General features: G+C 34.9%; 4 protein-coding genes across 8 annotated transcripts; 3 read left to right on the top strand and 1 right to left on the bottom strand.

Annotated features, from left to right (window-relative positions):
- Positions 1–301: 301 nt before the first annotated feature.
- On the bottom strand, positions 302–4,549 carry LOC108340653 (putative pentatricopeptide repeat-containing protein At5g59900). Of its 5 annotated transcripts, none has more exons than XM_052878543.1 (3): positions 1,375–4,549; positions 1,162–1,273; positions 302–739 (listed from the first exon to the last, which is right to left on the bottom strand). In XM_052878543.1, exon 1 carries the CDS (start codon positions 4,305–4,307, stop codon positions 1,605–1,607), a length of 2,703 nt encoding a protein of 900 aa, XP_052734503.1. In that variant the 5' UTR covers positions 4,308–4,549; the 3' UTR covers positions 302–739; positions 1,162–1,273; positions 1,375–1,604. The 5 variants fall into 5 exon arrangements, with proteins under 5 accessions (XP_052734503.1, XP_052734504.1, XP_017433652.1 ...); XM_052878544.1 differs by having other exon boundaries at positions 1,171–1,273; XM_017578163.2 differs by having other exon boundaries at positions 1,220–1,273.
- Positions 4,550–6,639: 2,090 nt separating this feature from the next.
- On the top strand, positions 6,640–9,232 carry LOC108339570 (uncharacterized). The gene is made up of 7 exons (XM_017576714.2): positions 6,640–7,027; positions 7,126–7,218; positions 7,303–7,447; positions 7,545–7,655; positions 7,825–7,907; positions 7,989–8,046; positions 8,920–9,232. Exons 1-7 carry the CDS (start codon positions 6,764–6,766, stop codon positions 8,997–8,999), a joined length of 834 nt encoding a protein of 277 aa, XP_017432203.1. The 5' UTR covers positions 6,640–6,763; the 3' UTR covers positions 9,000–9,232.
- A 610-nt stretch (positions 9,233–9,842) lies between these two features.
- On the top strand, positions 9,843–12,476 carry LOC108340790 (protein ELC-like). The gene is made up of 2 exons (XM_017578370.2): positions 9,843–11,330; positions 12,361–12,476. Exon 1 carries the CDS (start codon positions 10,044–10,046, stop codon positions 11,271–11,273), a length of 1,230 nt encoding a protein of 409 aa, XP_017433859.1. The 5' UTR covers positions 9,843–10,043; the 3' UTR covers positions 11,274–11,330; positions 12,361–12,476.
- LOC108338912 (uncharacterized) lies at positions 11,193–17,816 on the top strand. Its single transcript, XM_017575983.2, has 11 exons — positions 11,193–11,330; positions 14,279–14,458; positions 14,531–14,592; positions 14,689–14,832; positions 15,125–15,235; positions 15,324–15,528; positions 15,685–15,743; positions 16,175–16,227; positions 16,312–16,534; positions 17,155–17,263; positions 17,352–17,816. Exons 1-11 carry the CDS (start codon positions 11,288–11,290, stop codon positions 17,612–17,614), a joined length of 1,452 nt encoding a protein of 483 aa, XP_017431472.2. The 5' UTR covers positions 11,193–11,287; the 3' UTR covers positions 17,615–17,816.
- Positions 17,817–18,909: the final 1,093 nt, after the last annotated feature.

Below are 18,909 nucleotides of genomic sequence, written 5' to 3'. Positions count from 1 at the left end.
TTTGATATATAAAAAAATTTAACATAATTAAATTAAAAAAACTATATTCATTTACTTTTAAACTTTTTGAATTAAAATATATCAAAATTTCATAAATGAATTACAATTTCTCGTAAATGAATTACATTTCTCATAAAATTTAAAAATTAAAAACTATTTAACCTTTAATTATATTACATCTTCTCCGGTATAATTTCTGTTACTTTTTTATTTTTGCAAATATTTTTTTTTATGTTTTCTTAATCTTTTATAGCTCAAAAATGATGAATCAAGTAATCCAATCCAACCATTGAACCAGGTTAGAACAAGCTTATTTATGGAGTTTTTATTCTTGAATCTCACAAATTTCATGGATAACCTCCTATTCATTCCAATGAGTTTTTAGAAATGTAAAAAATACAAATGAATAAAAGATGATAAAAGAATTAACGGGTTACGGGATGCTAAAGGAGATCTTATTCTTGTAAGGTTAGAGGCCTTAAACACGCTCCTACTTTTCAATGGATGCGAAATCAGATTTTCATGGGATTGGAGATTGGAAGTTGAACCCTGGTGACTAAACAAATAGTATCATGTTTAGTGGTGGTGGTTAGCACAAATCATATATTTAAATCTTCACCACGACAATTGCTTGATTCCGGCTTCAAGATATCCAATTGAATGAATTAATGAATGACTTGTCTACAGCCACACTGGAGAGATGATCAATCATAACGTAGCTGGCCCAAGTATCACTTAACTGCAATTTCAAAATAAAAAATGGTTATTGACTACATAAAATAAAATGATGTATTAATATTTAACATTGTGTGAAAAATGAGTTCGGTTATAGAAGTTTCATCTTTTTGACTTTTGTTCACTGGCAAAAAGTTGCTTTTATTTTAAGCATTTGTGTACACAGTGACTTTTTTTCCTCTCAAAGTAATAGAGAACTCCAAAAAAAGTTCTGACAAACACTGACTACTGTTCATGCAGCTGTACAAATTTTGCAGTTTTCATGTTCAATGCTAACCCAAATTTGTATCAATTGCTTCATAAGCAGTCTATACTTTTAGAAGCACTTTATGTAATCACCAATCATGACAACAAACGTAACTGCTTAGCATTAGAGTATTATAGCATCTTGAAGATGCAAGTAAATTGAAAATAGCGGTGACCTACACTACATACAAAATAGGCCTTGCAACTAGTTTCAATCTTTTAAACAGTTATTCCCTACACTTCTCCTTTTGGTAATGCTCTCATTCACGTCTGCAAGGTTCCAATTTGTCCTCTACAGAAAAAATAGTACATAATTTATATATGATATTTGGTAAAATGTCATTAATACTAATATAAAACATTTGTTCAACTTTGCAAATATTAAACTTTCACCTGGCTCTTTCTGCTTTGGATACGACGCCACATCACTGAGATTACTTATCACTTCAACGTTTTCAGGCTTTAGAAACCACTTGCTTCAAGCACCAACCTCGTTTCCGGATAATTCAACCTCAGCAGATTCTACATATTTTGCCTTGTTTCACCCTTCTCTGAGCTCGTCATTACTGCAACAACCATAATACGGGTTTCAAACCTTTGCTATGTGCGTGTTATACCACAACTTAGCTGGGGCTCTTATATTCACCCTTATGCAATTCTCGTAAACTTTGTCTTGGCTTCATCCCTCTCTTCAACATATCATCATGCAATTCAAATGCCTTGTCGAGCTCTCCATTAACACAACAGCCATATATTAGCAAGTTGTATGCAACCAAATCTGGTTTGAGACCTTTCTTTAACATGGTATCCCATAAGTTAACAGCTGCCCCTACATTGCCATTTCTGCAATACTCATAAATTAATGTTGAATAGGTAACACAGTCAGGGAAAATACCATTTCCAGTCATTTCAGAAAGAACTTCAGTGGCTTCATGAAATCTACCCAGTCTACAGAAGCCCCGGATAATAATGTTGTATGTTACAGTGTTAGCTAAAAGCCCTGTAAGCATTGCATGGTGAAGGCCTATAGCTTCGTTCATATATCCCTCCTTCGTAAGATTGTCAAGAAAACAGCCATACGTGATTGAACTGGGAGGGACATTTGCAGCCAGCATCTTTTTAAAAAGAATACCTGCTCTGTCCATTTCTCCTGCTTTGCATAAACCATTCATCAAAGCGGTATAAGTCACGACATTAGGAAAGCATTCCTCAGTAACCATCAAATCCCAGCATTCAAAAGCTTTCTTCAGAGATCCTTCTTTGCTGTATGCATCTATCATACTTGTATATATTACATTATCAGGTCTCAATCCTTGATCATGCATGTTTTTTAAGAGATCAAAAAACGTTTTCCTGTCTGGCTGCTTTAGAGCACCGTCAATAAGAACAGCATGGCAAACCAGATCCATGTTGATTCCTCTTTGAATCATTTCACAAGAAGCACTCAGTGCCTCCATCAATCTTCCTTCCTGGCAATAACCATGAAGAAGTGCACTATAGCACATCTCATTTAACTTTACTTTCTGCTTGTGGAGAACATCAATAAAATTTCTAGCTTCAGAAACCCTACCAGTTGAGCAAAGGCCACTGATAAGAGGTCTATAGGTATATGTGTCAGGAACAAGGCCCTTTTGAAGCATGTCTTCAAACAATTCAAAGGCTTTATCAATGTTGTTATCCCTACAATACCCTTCAATCAACACATTATATGTCACCTCAGTTGGCTTGATTTTCCTTTTAACCAAATCATAAAAAAGTTTGGATGCTTCAGCCATCTTATTTGTGCTGCAAAGCCCAGAAATAAGTGCTGTGAAGGTATAAATGTTTGGAGTAATTCCTTTCTCGATCATCTCATTATATAACTCAAATGCTTTTAGTAGTTGTAGGTTTTTACAATAACCACTAATCAATGACGTAAAAGTTGTGGCAGTTGGCTCCACCCCTTTATTGATCATCTCAGTAAACAGGGACTCGGCTGCACTCAAATCCCCAAACTTGCATTGGCCATTTATCAAAGAGTTGTAGGCATATACAGTTTCTCTTATACCATCTTCTATCATTCTATCAAAATAAGATCTTGCGACATCCAACCTCCCCCTTCTGCAGAAGGAATCAATAAGAATGGAATAAGTAATACCATTGGGATGCAAGTTCATCAAACTCATATTCTTATAAAGCAACTCTGCCTTATCGAAATCTCCACCTTTGTACAAAGAATTGATCAATGCATTATAAACAAACAAATTCGGAACAAAACCAGACCTCCCTACCTTAACTACCAACTCATAAGCATCCTCAATCTTTCCCTGCTTTCTCAATCCATCTACTAAACCCGACACAGCAGCTTCGGATGGAGCAAGCCCCAATTGAACCATATCATCCATAAGCTGAATTCCAGCCTCAAATTGTTGCACCCTACAAAAACCAAGCACTAGTGTACAGTATGTAACAACATCAGCTTTCAAACCCTTCGCCCTCAATGATCTTTTAACCTCAACAGCTTCCCCAACTCTATCACCCTTGCACAGCCCATGAATGAAGACATTGTAAGTTACAATACTCAAATCAAACCCATTAGATTCCATCCACAGAATCTTCTCCTTAGCTCTAAAAAAATCTTTCAATTCACAGAGACTCCGAACCACAGCGGAACAAGTATAAGGATCAGGTCGAACACCCGCATTCACAGACTCATCAAACAATTCGCAAACCGTTATAAATTTTCTAACTCTCAAAAGCCCGTTTAAGAGGGAACTCAAGGTTCTAACCTCAGGCAACAAAGCATTGGCAAGCATGAGTTTCACCACGACAATAGCATCAAAAACTCGTGAACTTAGCACGTAACTCTGAACCAGCAAATCGAAACCCAAAGTGGACGAAAGCTTACATAGCTTGTAAGAGTGTAGAAAGTGTTGAAAAACGTAATTGGGGTGGGACCCACGAAGGAGAAGGGTTTGCAAGAGGGAATTAGCGGGCCAGAAGAGTCTGGAGTGAACAAGTGCGTGGACCAAGATGGCGAAGGAGGCTGTCGAGTGGTTCATGTTTTTGTGCAGACCCATAAAGTTGAAGAACCTCAAAGCTAACCTGGAATCGTCCAAGGTGTTGATCAAGACTTGTTCCACATGATGGGGTCTCAATGCCGATGAAATTGAAGCATCGTTCAGAGCCACCTTCCAACTCTGCTTTCCTCGAACGATGTCGCAAAGAAGTGATACAAAACGACCATCGTTTTCGTCGTCTAATTTGGACGCGGAAAAGAGTCTGTGGAGACAAGGGGTGGTGGTGGCTGCGACGGGGACCGCCGCACCAACAACTCGGAGCTTCATTCGCCACCGCCACCGCCACCGTACCCACAAGCACCAGATTTGTAATAACTCAATCTAAAGAAAAACTGCTTAGTTTTTTCGAAGTAATTTTGGAACGAAGATAGTATGTGTCAAAAATGTTTGATAAGTAAATAAGGGGCAAAGAATACCAGTTCAGTAATGAAAACCAAGTTAAATAATTGCTAGTTTTGAAAAAAAATTGGATTATTGAAACCCTAAAAAATTGAATTATTTTAGAAAATTTGGACTAAAATTTTTTTGGATTCCACTCGGCCAGCTTCCATTGATGCAATTATTCAACAGTAGTAACAAGTTATAATACACCTTTATTATTCTACATACTTCCTAAACAACTAAATATATGATTATTTTATTTAAACTATTATTTATATTTATTTTTATTATTATCTTAATATAATATTTTATTATAAAAACAAATCGAGGATTGTTTTAAGAAAGATTAAATATTTTTTTCTTCCTAAATTATTATGTAATTTTATATATTCTATTCAAAATTATGATTATTTTTATCTTTTTTCTTTTAAAAAGTATTAGATGAAATTTTTTGTCTTACGTGATCAACGGTGTGCTACATGACATATTGAATAAGCTTGTTAAATGAAGATTGATTGTCGTTTCAGAACTTAACTTTCGACTTGAGGTTGAAAACACTGTTGTTCAGGTCAACTTTGGTAATTTGAAAACATTGGTCAACATGATTGCTTTGTTTGCCAGGGTGTGGTTCTATTTGCAGTGAGGCAAACTATTTTATCTTTGTTACGCGAGCTAACGTGTTGGTGTGTTTGTTGGGCTAGTAGGGGATACATATGGTGCCACTTTCAAACTTAGGACATAATAGGTCCTTGCATCTTTTGGATCTGTCTTGACAATGATAATGGTCGAATAGTCCTCGCCTAGAAACTTCATTGCCATGTGTTGATTAGACACAATGTCTCTGAGTTTGTTTAGCGTTCTCCGTCTAATTAGGATGTTGTATGACGTGTCTACCTCCACTATGAGGTATCATACCAGCTCCAAATTACTAGTTTTATGGGAGAGGTAGTGGGCTGTTGGGTTTATACATGCTCAAAACTCAGTGTCCAAAATACCATGTTGGGTTGATACAACTATCCTTGTCCTTGCCTTGTGAAGTTGTCACATTCTCTACCTCAACCTAGTCATCCTCGATTGTCGCTTCCCTTTGAATGAACTTGGCTAAAGTGCCAAAGTGGATAAGTTATTAGATGAGATCCTCGAAAGAGTGAGGCTAGTTCAAAGTTTTAACGGGGTCCCATGATAGGCGTCAAATGTTTTTACTAGTATTCTGAGCGTGAACCTTCGTACATGTGGCAAAATTATAGTGAATTAAAGAATTCCGATGTGTACTCTTGTGGGTTGGAATGTAGGAGGAGATCCACCTGAAAAAAAAGCTCTCATACGCTTAAGTGAATAATAGAGTTTAAACTTATTTAAATCTTTTGAATAAGAAATAATTAGTACGAATGAGTATTTATTGTTCTTATAAAATACTACGTGTACTTATATGATTTTTGGACCACATGACTCGATAAAATTGGTAATGTTGGTAATGTCAAGTAATATTGACGAATATAATGACTTATCCTATATATGATAATTAACTAAATAATAGTGATAATGTAACACCTTATTTAATTTATCAAAAAATTTTAAATATATAATATTAAAAAATATTACATTATAATCAAATTATTGAAATTTAATCATATATATTATTAATATATAAATACTTATAAAATATATCTCATAATATTTTATAACCACGTTACGTTATTATAACCGTGTTATGTTAGTGAAGTATATTAGTTTTGATTGGATCTTGACATTCAGAAACTAATTTCTTATAATTGATTTATAATAAAATTACATATAAAATAAATAAAAGTATTTACAATAAAATCAAAATAATTTTTTTATTTTTATAATTATAGTTTTATTATCTTTTGTTATAAAAAAAATACACATGCGCATGATATAATATAATATCTTATGATATATTATAGATTGATTTTATAATTCACTAAAATATTATACATGATATTTGCCATAAAAATAAATATTTAATATTACAAGATACTTATATGTATTTTTGAGTAAATGAGCATTTGCATAATTTTTTTAAATTAATAAGTTATTATACTGTATTATAAGGGGAGAGTAATGTGTTACCAAATTATATTTTAAATAAATGAAATAGTATCATTGTAAAGGACATAAAGAACCATTGTAATATATAAAAAAATTATTATAATCATATCATTATATATCCAAGGGTTAAGTTTTCATCAAACCTTCACTACACCAAGGTTTTGGGTGTACCATATTGTAAGCTCAGATAAAAGGGTTTCCACAAAAAGCAGAACCCTAGGACGTGCAATCAGTGTTTGGAGAGTTGGGGTTTGTTTGAGGCAGAGGCAATGACACGACCTTTTGGTGTGAAGGGGAAGAAGCGCAAGCACTCCCAATCCAAACAGGACTCAGAAGAAGAACACCCGCAGCCGCCACCGAAGAAAGCTGTCGCGGAAGAGAGCAAAGAATCACCACCACAAGCAGAACCTGCACCAACAGAAGAGGATGAATTGAGCGGTATCCCAATTGCGCCCAGCGAGAAAGAAAGTACCAAATCCAATGTCATCTTCATTCTCGAAAAAGCTTCTCTTGAAGTCGCCAAAGTCGGCAAGGTTCTACTTCTTACTCTTCTATTTCACACTCTCCTTTTCCTTTTACTTTCAACTTTCATTCAATTCTTTGTCTTTCCTTTGTTTTTTTGGCACTGCAGACATATCAGTTGTTGAATTCCGATGACCATGCCAATTTCCTTCGCAAACACAACAAGAATCCTGGAGATTATAGGCCGGACATTACTCATCAAGTAAAGTTTCTTCCACATGCATCATCATCTTCATCAGTCTTTAGTATGAGTTTTAATTTATATCAAATGGTGTTTTGTTTTCAGTCTCTTCTATCTATTTTAGATAGTCCACTGAATAAAGCTGGAAGATTGCGAAATGTTTATATAAGAACGGAGAAAGGTGTTCTTATTGAGGTTAAGCCCTTTGTTCGAATTCCTAGAACCTTCAAACGTTTTGCTGGTGTTATGTGTAAGTCTTTGCTATTTTATTTCCTAGGCCTCACTTTTTGGGAGGAAAAAGTAACGAGCTTTCATCATGTTGCTTCTAAACTTTTACTACCCTGCAGTGGAACTGCTTCAAAAGCTGAGCATATCTGCTGTTGGCAAGCGCGAAAAACTCCTCCGAACAATAAAAAATCCTGTCACACAGTATTTGCCTGTCAACTCACAAAAAATAGGTGTGTTTTGTTCTTGATCGTTGCTTGTGTTTACCTGTTTGTTTTTTTGAACTGCTGGAAAATTCCAACTCTTTAATGTTAAAATCTGTGTTTTAACTTTTCTGTTTTGATAAATTCTTTTATCAATATAATTCAAAATAGTAAAAGTGATGTCTCTGTTGAATTTCAGGTCTATCATATAGTTCAGACAAGCTTGTAGATATGGATGACTATGTATCAAAGATTTCCAGCGATATGGACCTTGTTTTTGTGGTACTTTCACCAGTTCAACTTTCAATTTCTTTTGTTTATTTTTTCTGTCGATGCTTAGCAGTTAATATATTCTAATTTCAGGTAGGAGCAATGGCCCATGGGAAGATTGAGACAGATTATACAGAAGATTACATAGCAAGTAAGATTGTCCATACAATTTTTTTTTATCTACTATCGTCACAGTAATTATTTACATATTCCTGTGGTGGCACTTGGGTCTGGCTTCATTGGTTTTCTTTTATTGTGTCTTTGTTTGACAAGTGTTTGCTGATGGTCGGGTCCCTTTGTGTGCAAATTTTGTATTTGTTTTTGGGACATGATATATTTTTATTTTTAATTTTGTTGATATTTGTCAGTTCAAATTTCTAAACAAGGAATGAAGAGCTTCATGAAATTTTGTTAAAGTATAAATTGGTCAGGCCACATGATCTCCATAATGAGTAAAAAGTGAACTATTTTATGCAAAGCACTTTAACTACTAAATGCAGGTTTGTGAACAAAATCTCACTGTTGGACCATACTAGCTTAGCTTTGATAATACCGGCAAACAGAAATATATGGATCTGCTCAGCCTGTTAGTGCAGTCTCCCACTTTGGTTCTTTTGTTGCATTTTATGCAGAATACTAAGTGTGTTTGGTTACCTGTATTCACGGTTTCATACTTTGGAACGGGTGAAATTCAGTTTGCATTGTTGGAAACAAATATCCAAATATGCTATAAATGACTAGTCTGTTTAAAATAGGGTGTTTCCTTTGAAGCCAACTTACTGTCTTTTGCATTAACAGATCTCATGCTTAAATTGAACTGAATTTGAATGGTAGAAGTTGTTGTTAAGCCGAGTTTAAGCCTCCTGGCCGAGACACCCTACTGATTATTTTCATTTATTGTTACAATTTGTGGTCAAAACTTGTAGTGTATAATAAAAATGCAGAATGCTACCTTGCATGATTATTTAACATGTATCAGTCAGGATATTCTTATTTCTTACATCATAGTGCTTCCTGATTGCAGTTTCTGGGTACCCTCTAAGTGCTGCTTATTGTATTACAAGGATTACTGGTGCCCTTGAGAGAAAGTGGAAGATTTTGTGATTTAACACCTTCAGTTAGCCTGGGAAACGATTTACTAATTCGAGTTCCACAGCAATTTATGTAATATCAGGGTAGGGTATTATTGTCTTAACAGACATATAGGAAATACAATATAAGATTTTTTTTTTCCGAGGTATTTTTATGGTCTGATTGTCCTGGACCAGATCGATGTTTCACTACTGTATTTGAATTAAATGTTTAATGTATTAATTTGCTAGAGTATGCTTTCTTAACAGAGCTAGATCTCAATGTTGCTTACCTAGCTGAGATACGTTGTTTGGGAGTCACTTTTCCCTGGTTCAAAGTTAAGAATAAAAGTTTCACATTTTATTGAAAATTAAAACCATTAGTTAACTTTAATTTTCTTTATTTCAAATTTGAAAAATTAGAAACACTATTAAAAAAGTTTTAGATTAACAGTAAAGCTGATATTTAGGAAAAATATAAAAAACGTTAAAAAAGTCAATACATAGCAATATAATACGTTTTCCATGCCATTATTTTTTGAGTTTATCCAATCTGTAACTTCTGCCTTAATATATAAATATTTGGAAAATGAGAATTTAAATTTTGCTCCAAAATTTGTGCACATTAAGAATAAACAGTATTTTTGTTATTTAAAAAATTGTATATAGATAAATTGTTCATTTGTTGTATAATTTTTTGCCAGACTAAGTGGATAATTAAGTTTAATATACAAATATGTTTGACTTTTACGTGCATCAAACAATAAAACGTGATGTGCAGTAAAAATTGATTGAATTTGATGATAAGGAATTAATTAATTACATAAAAAGTGATTTTTATTGATAAAAAGAAGTTAAAAAAATAAATAGGAAAGGGCGTTTTCGTAGAAGCTGAAGCGGAACAAGAAAAGAAGAAAAAGTATAAACAGTGACGCGTTTGGAGATGGGAGAGAAAATTGAAATGCGTGAAAGTTATGAAGGAATAGCCTTACGAAGGAAGAAAGCAATCTGAGAGTGATAGCTGATTGACATAATAAGCCTCAGCTGCTTCATCTTCCCAACTCCAATCGGAATCGGCATGGTCCAACCGGCGATGACGCAGTTCCTCAACTCCGTTCTCTCTCAGCGCGGCCCCTCCGCCGTCCCTTACTCCGAGGACACCAAGTGGCTCATCCGCCAGCACCTCGTCGCGCTAACATCTACCTTCCCTTCGCTCGAGCCCAAAACGGCCGCCTTCACGCATAACGACGGTCGTTCCGTCAACCTCCTTCAGGCCGACGGCACCATCCCCATGTCGTTTCAAGGTGTCACCTACAACATCCCCGTCGTCATCTGGCTCATGGAGTCCTACCCTCGTCACCCGCCCTGCGTCTATGTGAATCCCACGCGCGACATGGTCATCAAACGCCCCCACCCTCATGTTAACCCTTCTGGTTTGGTTTCCGTTCCTTACTTGCAGAATTGGACCTACCCTAGTTCCAACCTTGTCGGTCTCGTTCTCAATCTCAGCCACCACTTCGGTCGCGACCCTCCCCTCTATTCCCAACGCAGACCTAACCCTAACCCGAACCCTAATCCCAACCCCAATCCTAATCCAAATCCTCACCCTCACCCCCATCCCAGTTTCGGAAACTCTTCCTCCAATTTATCTTCTAACTCTTCTTCTTCATCTGGCTACCCCCACGCTCAACCCCCCGCTAGGCCTTACCCTCCTTCCCCTTACCCTGCTCCCGCTTCTAGGGTTCAGTCCACTGAGGATCCTTCTGAGGTTTTCAAGCGGAACGCGATTAACAAGCTTGTGGAGATGGTTCATGGGGATGTTTCCGCGTTGAGGAAGACCAGGGAGGGTGAGATGGAGGGGCTGTTTAATTTGCAGGGCGTGTTAAAGCAGCGGGAGGAGACTCTCAACAAGGGGTTGAAGGAGATGCAGGAGGAGATGGAGGCGCTGGAGCAGCAGTTGCAGATTGTGTTGATGAACACTGATGTTTTGGAGGGGTGGTTGAGGGATAACCAGGGGAAGAAGCTGGGTGGTTTGGACAATCCTGAGGATGCTTTTGAGTGTGTGGATGTACTGTCCAAGCAGATGCTTGACTGCACTGCTGCTGATTTGGCTATCGAGGACACGCTTTATGCGTTGGATAAGTCTCTTCAAGTGGGATCTGTGCCGTTTGATCAGTATTTGAGGAGTGTGAGGGCGTTATCCAGGGAACAGTTCTTTCACCGCGCCACCACAGCGAAAGTTAGAGCGGCCCAGTTGCAAACTCAGGTTGCCAATATGGCTGCTCGGAATCACCATTATGGTAGCTGACACTTGAAGGTTTTATGACTTTCTTTGTTGGTGGTTCAGACGTTGAGATCTGCCATTGTGAGTACAGAACTATAGATTGCTATTTTGTTGCTTCCCTTTGAGTCTGTGCTTGTAGTCGATAGCATGAATTGGTCACCCTTATAGTTACAGCCTTCAACAACTCGAAATTGTTAACCAGAGGCTGAACCATCGTTCTTATACAGTCTTAATAATACGATTTTCTTGAAATTTTGGTTTGAGGGATTGTTTGATCAATCTTTTATGTATAATTTTATTGTTTAGGAGTGTATATTCTTATGAATCATAGATTTGTTCACCCTTGTATTTTAGAACAATGGGTATATTACCATTGATATATACTTTTTTGTGCTTCGATTGCTTTCGGCCTTGCGCGTGTCAAATTATTACCATGCAATAGTTAAATATGAAGACACTTTATATGCTTTGTTTGGAAAATAAATTGTTTGATGTGAATTGTTTGAGAAGAATTGTACACTTCAGTTCATATGTCTTATGACCGTCAATAATTCCTCGCCGGGGGCTTCTTTGAATTTGGCGAATACCCACAAGGTCTAGTTAGAATTGTCATTCCTAACCTTGAACATCATCGTGTAAACATCGGCTTGGACCAACATAACGGTGATGCTAATTTGAAATTAGATGTGGTTTAAGCTGGCAGTATAGTGTTTCAGTTTCTTTTTTAAACCAATCCTCTGTGCAAACAATGCTAGCAGTATTGGGATTTTACGCCGGTCACTAGAACGGATGATTCTGGTGCTGTTTAAAGAGTTTTCATATTGTCATTTGACTATAAATTTCCATGTATCATAAGTTTTTATAGTCATTTCATTTTTCTCTTTGAAACATATTCCTGTGAAACAATTTTATTAGAACAGATGATTGATGTTTGTGAATCAATTGTGTGTATGTACAGTTCTGTAGTGTATTTGGTCATTTTATAGGCCAGAGGAATGTAAAAATCTGCTGCTTCGGAGTTCAATGAACATACACACGCTTTCCAAGTTCAGACAATTTCAAGAAGAGGGAATTTTGCTGTTATTTCTGAAATATTAGCTGTTTAATACAGGATTGTTAGTTATTGATGCTGGATCAATGCTTACACAACTTGGCACAGATGTATATCATGATTCCATTTATGGGGTCTAAAATATGTGTATGAATTAGTGATCTCAGGATTATTACTTATTTAAGCACAATTTCTTGCTGAAAATTCATAAAGTGCAGTTCGTTGCCTAAATTCTTTCTCCCTTTTTTTTTTGGGAGAGGGGCTAACAGTACAGTTTTCACTGTTGATTATACTTTTACAAAATTGTGAGTGAAATTCTTTAAATTAGAAATACAAATTACCAAATTTTGTGATTTAGTAAATTTGTGAATTGGAGTTGTGTTGGAAGTACGTAATTTGTTGAATTGCATCAAATTAGATTGAAGATCAGAAAATAGATAATGTTCATCAGTGTATATGATATAGAGAGATATAAATCATGTACACGAGTCAACTTCATCAGGCTTGCTCTAACACTACTAGACCCTTGCATTCTTTTACTGGTAGACAAGGCCAAACAATGTTATGTCCCTATCTCTTTCCCACTTTCCCTCTCCCTGTCTTTTGCATCTCTAATGAGACAGAAAAAGAGGCAAGGGCAGTTAAACATGTTAATCACAATTTTATCTTTTCAATTGATAGTTGTAAGGGTCTGTTTGTACTTATAATGAAATAGGATGGCAGATAGAGGCAGATCGATATATTTTAACCAAACTCTGCCGTTCTACGAGATTTCCATTTTTCGTATGGCGGTGCCACTCCTTTGTTTGCATCCAACTGATTTGGAACTTAATTGGTTCGATATTTTTGAGATGGGCATCATTGAGTTATGGCTAATAGAATCACAATTGTTTTTCTTGTTTAGATTGTTTCCAATTCTTGGAATTTACTTTCTTTACTGCTAAATAAATTATGAGCTGATTGATTGATTCTTGTTATGCTTGAAATATAAATAAATAGGTATTGAACTTGTTGATTTCTTTGATTCTGGGCTCGACAAAATAATCGGACATAGGATAGTATATTAAATAATTCAATTAATGCGTTTTTACTTCTTTCAGTTGAAAAACGGCGATTGACATGTGAAAAGAAAAACTCTAATTGAGTTAAAAAATGATTATAGTTATTATTTAAAATTTTTTAAAACTAAAACATATCAAATTTCAAACATAATGTATTTAAATTTTATATAATTTAAAGAATAAAAATATATTTAATCTATTTTTATTATAATAACTTACAAATTTTTAATTATAAAAATTGACATTTTGAATTTTAAAGACTATATAACATTATTTAAGAATATAATTGAATGGTTTTAATACTTAGGTGAGTCGAACTTATCTAATTACTAACTTAAGAGAAAAGGGTTTGAAAACATAGTGAGTAAACTTAAGAGAGTGCGGTAAAAAGATTTTCTTTATTTGTAATAAATTTTCAAATTAAGTGAAGAAGATTTCATACTTTTTATTTTATTCTTTTTCAGAGTAAACTTTTTTTGTTTTTCACTATGGCATGAAATAAAAAATATTTAGTTCTTAGTTGACAATTTTATATTCACACATAGCCTGAAACTGAGGACATTGTTGGTCTTGAAAGAAAATTTGTATTAGTTATTTCTCTCTTCATTTTATTTTATACGTGGTTTTAGTTTTCTCACAAAAATAATAATAATAAAATGTGAAACACGTAAACAATAAACAAGTATTAGAAGAACACGTAAACAAGTATTATTCTTGGTTAAACATTGCTGTTAGAAAAAAAAACATGTATTTTATTTTTAATCTTGATCAATCGACTATTATTCTTGTTGTATTACTTTGGTTAGAAAATACCCAAAAATCGTATTAAAATACCTAAATAACAAAAATGAGAGAGAAAATTGGTATGAGCATAAACTAGAAAAAAACCTTAACTATGTAAAACCTCACACTCTCAGCTTCGATTCCTGTAAGGAAAAAAAGTAAAGAAGAAATGCTGAGAAGAGCGTTGCGGCAATGTTACTCACTTCATCGCCCCACGGTGCCACGACACTATCGAAGGTTCTGTTCTTCTTCTTCTTCAGAGACCACTGCCACCACAATATCCATTGACCGTTCTACCCTTTACAATCCACCTGGTACTCTCTTCAAATTTCCCTCTTTTCTTTGTTTATTATACTCGCTCAAACTCTCTTTCTCTCTTCTGCCAGAGCATGCTCACCACCCAACTTCTGATTCCGAGCTCGTCAAGCACCTCAAAGGCATCATCAAGGTTTTATCTTATTCCATTCAATTTTTGCATCATAAAAATTGAGTCTTTAACATTTGGGTTTCGTCGATTTTAATTTATGTTAGTCGTGATTATCAGTTTCGTGGAGGGCCTATTTCCCTTGGTGAGTACATGTCCGAAGTTTTGACAAATCCTAAAGCTGGGTACTACATCAATCGGGATGTTTTTGGAGCAGAGGGTGACTTTATCACCTCTCCCGAAGTTAGCCAGATGTTTGGTGAGGTGAATTATCTTCATCTATTGAACTAGAATGTTTGTATAAAAGAAAACGAAGTGAAAAATGAAATAATTTTTTCTAAAATCTTTTAGAAAAACTACCATGGGAATTTTTTTACAAATTAGTTCATTGGTAAGTTAAATTTTACGGAGAAACTCATTTTATTTTGTTTTTCTTGTCTTATTCTCCTATTCAAGTGTATGTATAGAAATTTATCCAAGCATGAACTATAGCTAAGGCTTCTTCAGGTGTCATGACAATGATTTTAATTCTAATACCTTGTTTTTTCAAACATAGATGGTTGGTGTCTGGGTGATGTGTCTTTGGCAGCAAATGGGCCAACCTCAGAGAATAAATCTAGTTGAGCTTGGCCCCGGACGAGGAACTCTCATGGCCGATCTCCTTCGCGTATGATGATGATGTGCTTTTATGCTTGAATTTCTAAACCTTTTGTTTACATTCTCAACTACATATGGAAGTTTTTAATTTCTTATAGGGTGCTTCAAAGTTTAAGAACTTCATTGAGTCATTGCATGTGCACTTGGTGGAATGTAGTCCAGCACTGCAGAAGCTTCAGCACCAGAACTTGAAATGCGTTGAGGAAGAGAATGGTTCTCAAGATACTGATGTAAGAACTGCCAGGTCTTTGTTTGGTACTCCTGTATCGTGGCATGCAATGCTGGAGCAGATTCCATCAGGATGTATGTAATGCTTTTCCAATGAAAATAGACTTTTGGGCATAGAATATGGTGTGCAACTTCTTACATGAAATTTCAATTCTGTTCTGTGTTACATTAAAACATCTTATTGAACTGTGTATAAAAATGCCCTGACCAATTGCTCTTGTTGTGCTCCAGTGCCAACAATTATAATTGCGCATGAGTTCTTTGATGCCCTTCCAGTCCATCAGTTTCAGGTAATATAATGCTTGTGCTATTAAAGCTGAATTAAAACTAAGAACATCTATCAAGCTGCAAAATTAAGATTTTAGATTCGAAATTCTCCAAATTTTTGCTTTCAAATGCTTCTTCCACAGCTGTTTACTTTATACTTTTTCATCCACAGCTATGTTTTGTGACAGATAAGTTTGAACCTCAACTGTTGCACTCCTTTTGTTTAAACAATTCCAAATTTCCACTAATTTCCTGCTTCAAAAGGGATTTTTTAGCTTGGCAAAATTCATAGTTTTAGTTCCTTAATGTCCATTATAATAGAAGTTTTCATACTATACCTTGTATAAGTTTTGTAAAACAATGAAATCCAAGTTCTCTGCCAATTCCTTCCATTTGTATATTGCTCTTGGTGTTACATTCTTTGAAGCATGATTTCTTTGTCTGGACTCTGCAGAAAGCATCTCGAGGCTGGTGTGAGAAAATGGTTGATGTGGCAGAAGATTCATCGTAAGTATTGTAATATAATCTACTCTTTTAAATTGTATTTTTTCTGGGTTTAGTGTATTGATACTTCTTACATATATCGGATAGGTTTCGTTTTGTTCTTTCTCCACAGCCAACACCTGCTACTCTCTATCTATTAAAGCGGTTGAAATGGGCTGCACCCGAGGAATTTCCCGAGCTCAATCAAATTGAGATTTGTCCCCAAGCCATGGAGTTGACCCAAACCATTGTTGACAGGATAAGTTCTGATGGTGGAGGAGCTCTAATCATTGACTATGGCATGAACGGAGTAATCTCGAACAGTCTCCAGGTCTAGCATCTTTCTCATCTTATTCTTAGAAGTGTTGCTTTCTAGTTTTACTCCAAGTGTAGTATCCCGTATCCTACTTTTCGTCTTGTATTACTACCGTGGAAATATTAGCATAAGCAAACACGTTGGTTTAAATTTCTGATAAAAAATAATAAGCATAGTGACAGTAAAACACAATCTCTCTCTTTGGAGTATACATTATGATACAGAGGTATTGGATTTAAATGTGAGTCTAAGTTCCATATTAGTAAAAATAAGAAAGTTGAGTACCATATAAGGTAGAAGAAGTAAAAGACTTATAAACTCATAGCCTTAACGTTTTGGTTGATGATTGAAGGTAGTGTCAATCCCTGAGTTCAGGTCTCATTTGTTGTTTTGTCTTCCGATGAATTCTGCTCTCTCGATGGACCCATCAAGAGGGTGGGTGATGGAACTCATTGTGAAAGATAAGATTGTTAAACTTGAGAGTTTACATAAATTGAAGTTTCTTTATGCTGGTAATTGTCATGTAGAATACGACTAATATCTGAGTCAATTATTGAAATGGATATTGTAGTTGATATATTATACATAGGTTGTCTTTCCTCCCTCGTACTTTTATGGTGTTTGGATTGATGCAGGCAATTCGGAAACACAAGTTTGTGAACCTTCTAGACAATCCTGGATCAGCCGATCTCAGTGCATATGTTGATTTTGCTTCCATTAGGCATTCTGCAGAGGAAGCTTCGGGTGTGCTTCCAAAATGTTTTGTATTTTAACAAATAGTATGATTATTAGAATCAGATATCAGAAAAAACTAATTTGGTAACACATGCAGGAGAAGTGTGTGTTCACGGGCCAATTACTCAATCTCAGTTTCTTGGTTCTCTTGGAATAAATTTTCGTGTTGAGGCACTCCTTCAGAACTGCACGGAGGAACAGGCTGAAACCTTGCGAACAGGTTACTGGAGACTTGTTGGTGATGGTGAAGCTCCCTTTTGGGAAGGACCCGATGAAGATGTTCCGATTGGTATGGGTACTCGCTACCAGGCAATGGCTATAGTCAACAAGAACCACGGTGTTCCTGTTCCTTTTCAGTAACCCAAACCCTAATCAAATTAAACACCCAGGTTTGAATTCAGATCAACTTTTGGCACTTCTGATACCTACAATTTTTTCTTCTATTTATCTATGTAATTTTATATTAATTTTTATAGCTGTTTGGGCTACTTTGTGTTGAAAGAGTTTCTCAATTTAATGTTCTCGTAGCAATTATAATAATGCGAGCATTTCTTCATGTCAAGAGTGGCTGTAATTGGAAGTTAATTGTTCTTCCTAGCTTAAAAACTATGTTTGAAAAGAAGATTGAAAGAAGAAAAGTGTTCAAATTCAATGGTTTCGATAAAAGGAAATCAAAGATAATTTAAATTTGTATGACTTCCTTTTGAACCGTGAAATTGAGGGTGTGTATACTAATTTATTTTGCTTAAAGTATTTAACAGTAAAATAAAAAATACTTTTTATAACATACAAGTGAAAATAATTAATAATAATAAAATATTTATTTATTAATTATTTTTTCTGATCACCTTCTTTGTCCTAATTAAATTTATCCAATTAAAATACTTGAAAAAATTTCTTTGAATCCATCCTATCCTAGATCCTCAACAATTTGTCCAATAAAAAAGAAATGTTGTGCTTAACATAACTCCCATCAGTGAACACGTGATGATTTTGGTGAAAGAAACTCCAAAATATAAATGAAATAAAGACGTTTTCATTTGTTTCCTGTACAAATATTTGTTCTTAAAGTTTGCCAGAAAAATAATGGTTGAAGACATCGATGAAAAAATTAGAAAGCTTATCATATCTAATACGTTTCCGTGTATCCAGCACGTAAAAAAATTCGAGTAATCTAGAATTAGGAGAAAAAAACTGCAGGAAGCCATTCACCACTATACATTTTCTCTGATTAAAGCTTTTGTTTATTTTTTTCACATATAACACAATCAGATTTTGATTTTCAGTGTGTTAACATCTAACTATATATATTTTAAATGACTTTTAAACTGAATTTTCAAATGGTAAACATAATAAGTAAAATAATTATAAATAAAATATAAATTAAAATTTAAAATATTAATTACAATAAATAAAATATTATAACAGTTAAAAAAATCATAAAATTACAATAGCAATTTAAAACATCTTAAAATTCAACCATAACACATAATTTCAATACACATTAGTATGAGATGAATATCGGATATACATCAGAACTGCATACATTGGATGGAGAGTTAAGACATACCAAAAACCTCAAATTAAACAATCCTACGTATCCAAAGCAAACAGTAAATCTGAAAATGCAAATTGTAAAGAATAAAGAGGCAGAA

The sequence above is a fragment of the Vigna angularis genome, chromosome 5 (assembly GCF_016808095.1).
Source record: "Vigna angularis cultivar LongXiaoDou No.4 chromosome 5, ASM1680809v1, whole genome shotgun sequence".
In the NCBI taxonomy this organism is placed as follows: Eukaryota; Viridiplantae; Streptophyta; class Magnoliopsida; order Fabales; family Fabaceae; genus Vigna; species Vigna angularis.
The sequence above is the reverse complement of the archived record's forward strand: the minus strand, read 5'-3'. Positions and strand labels throughout refer to the sequence as shown.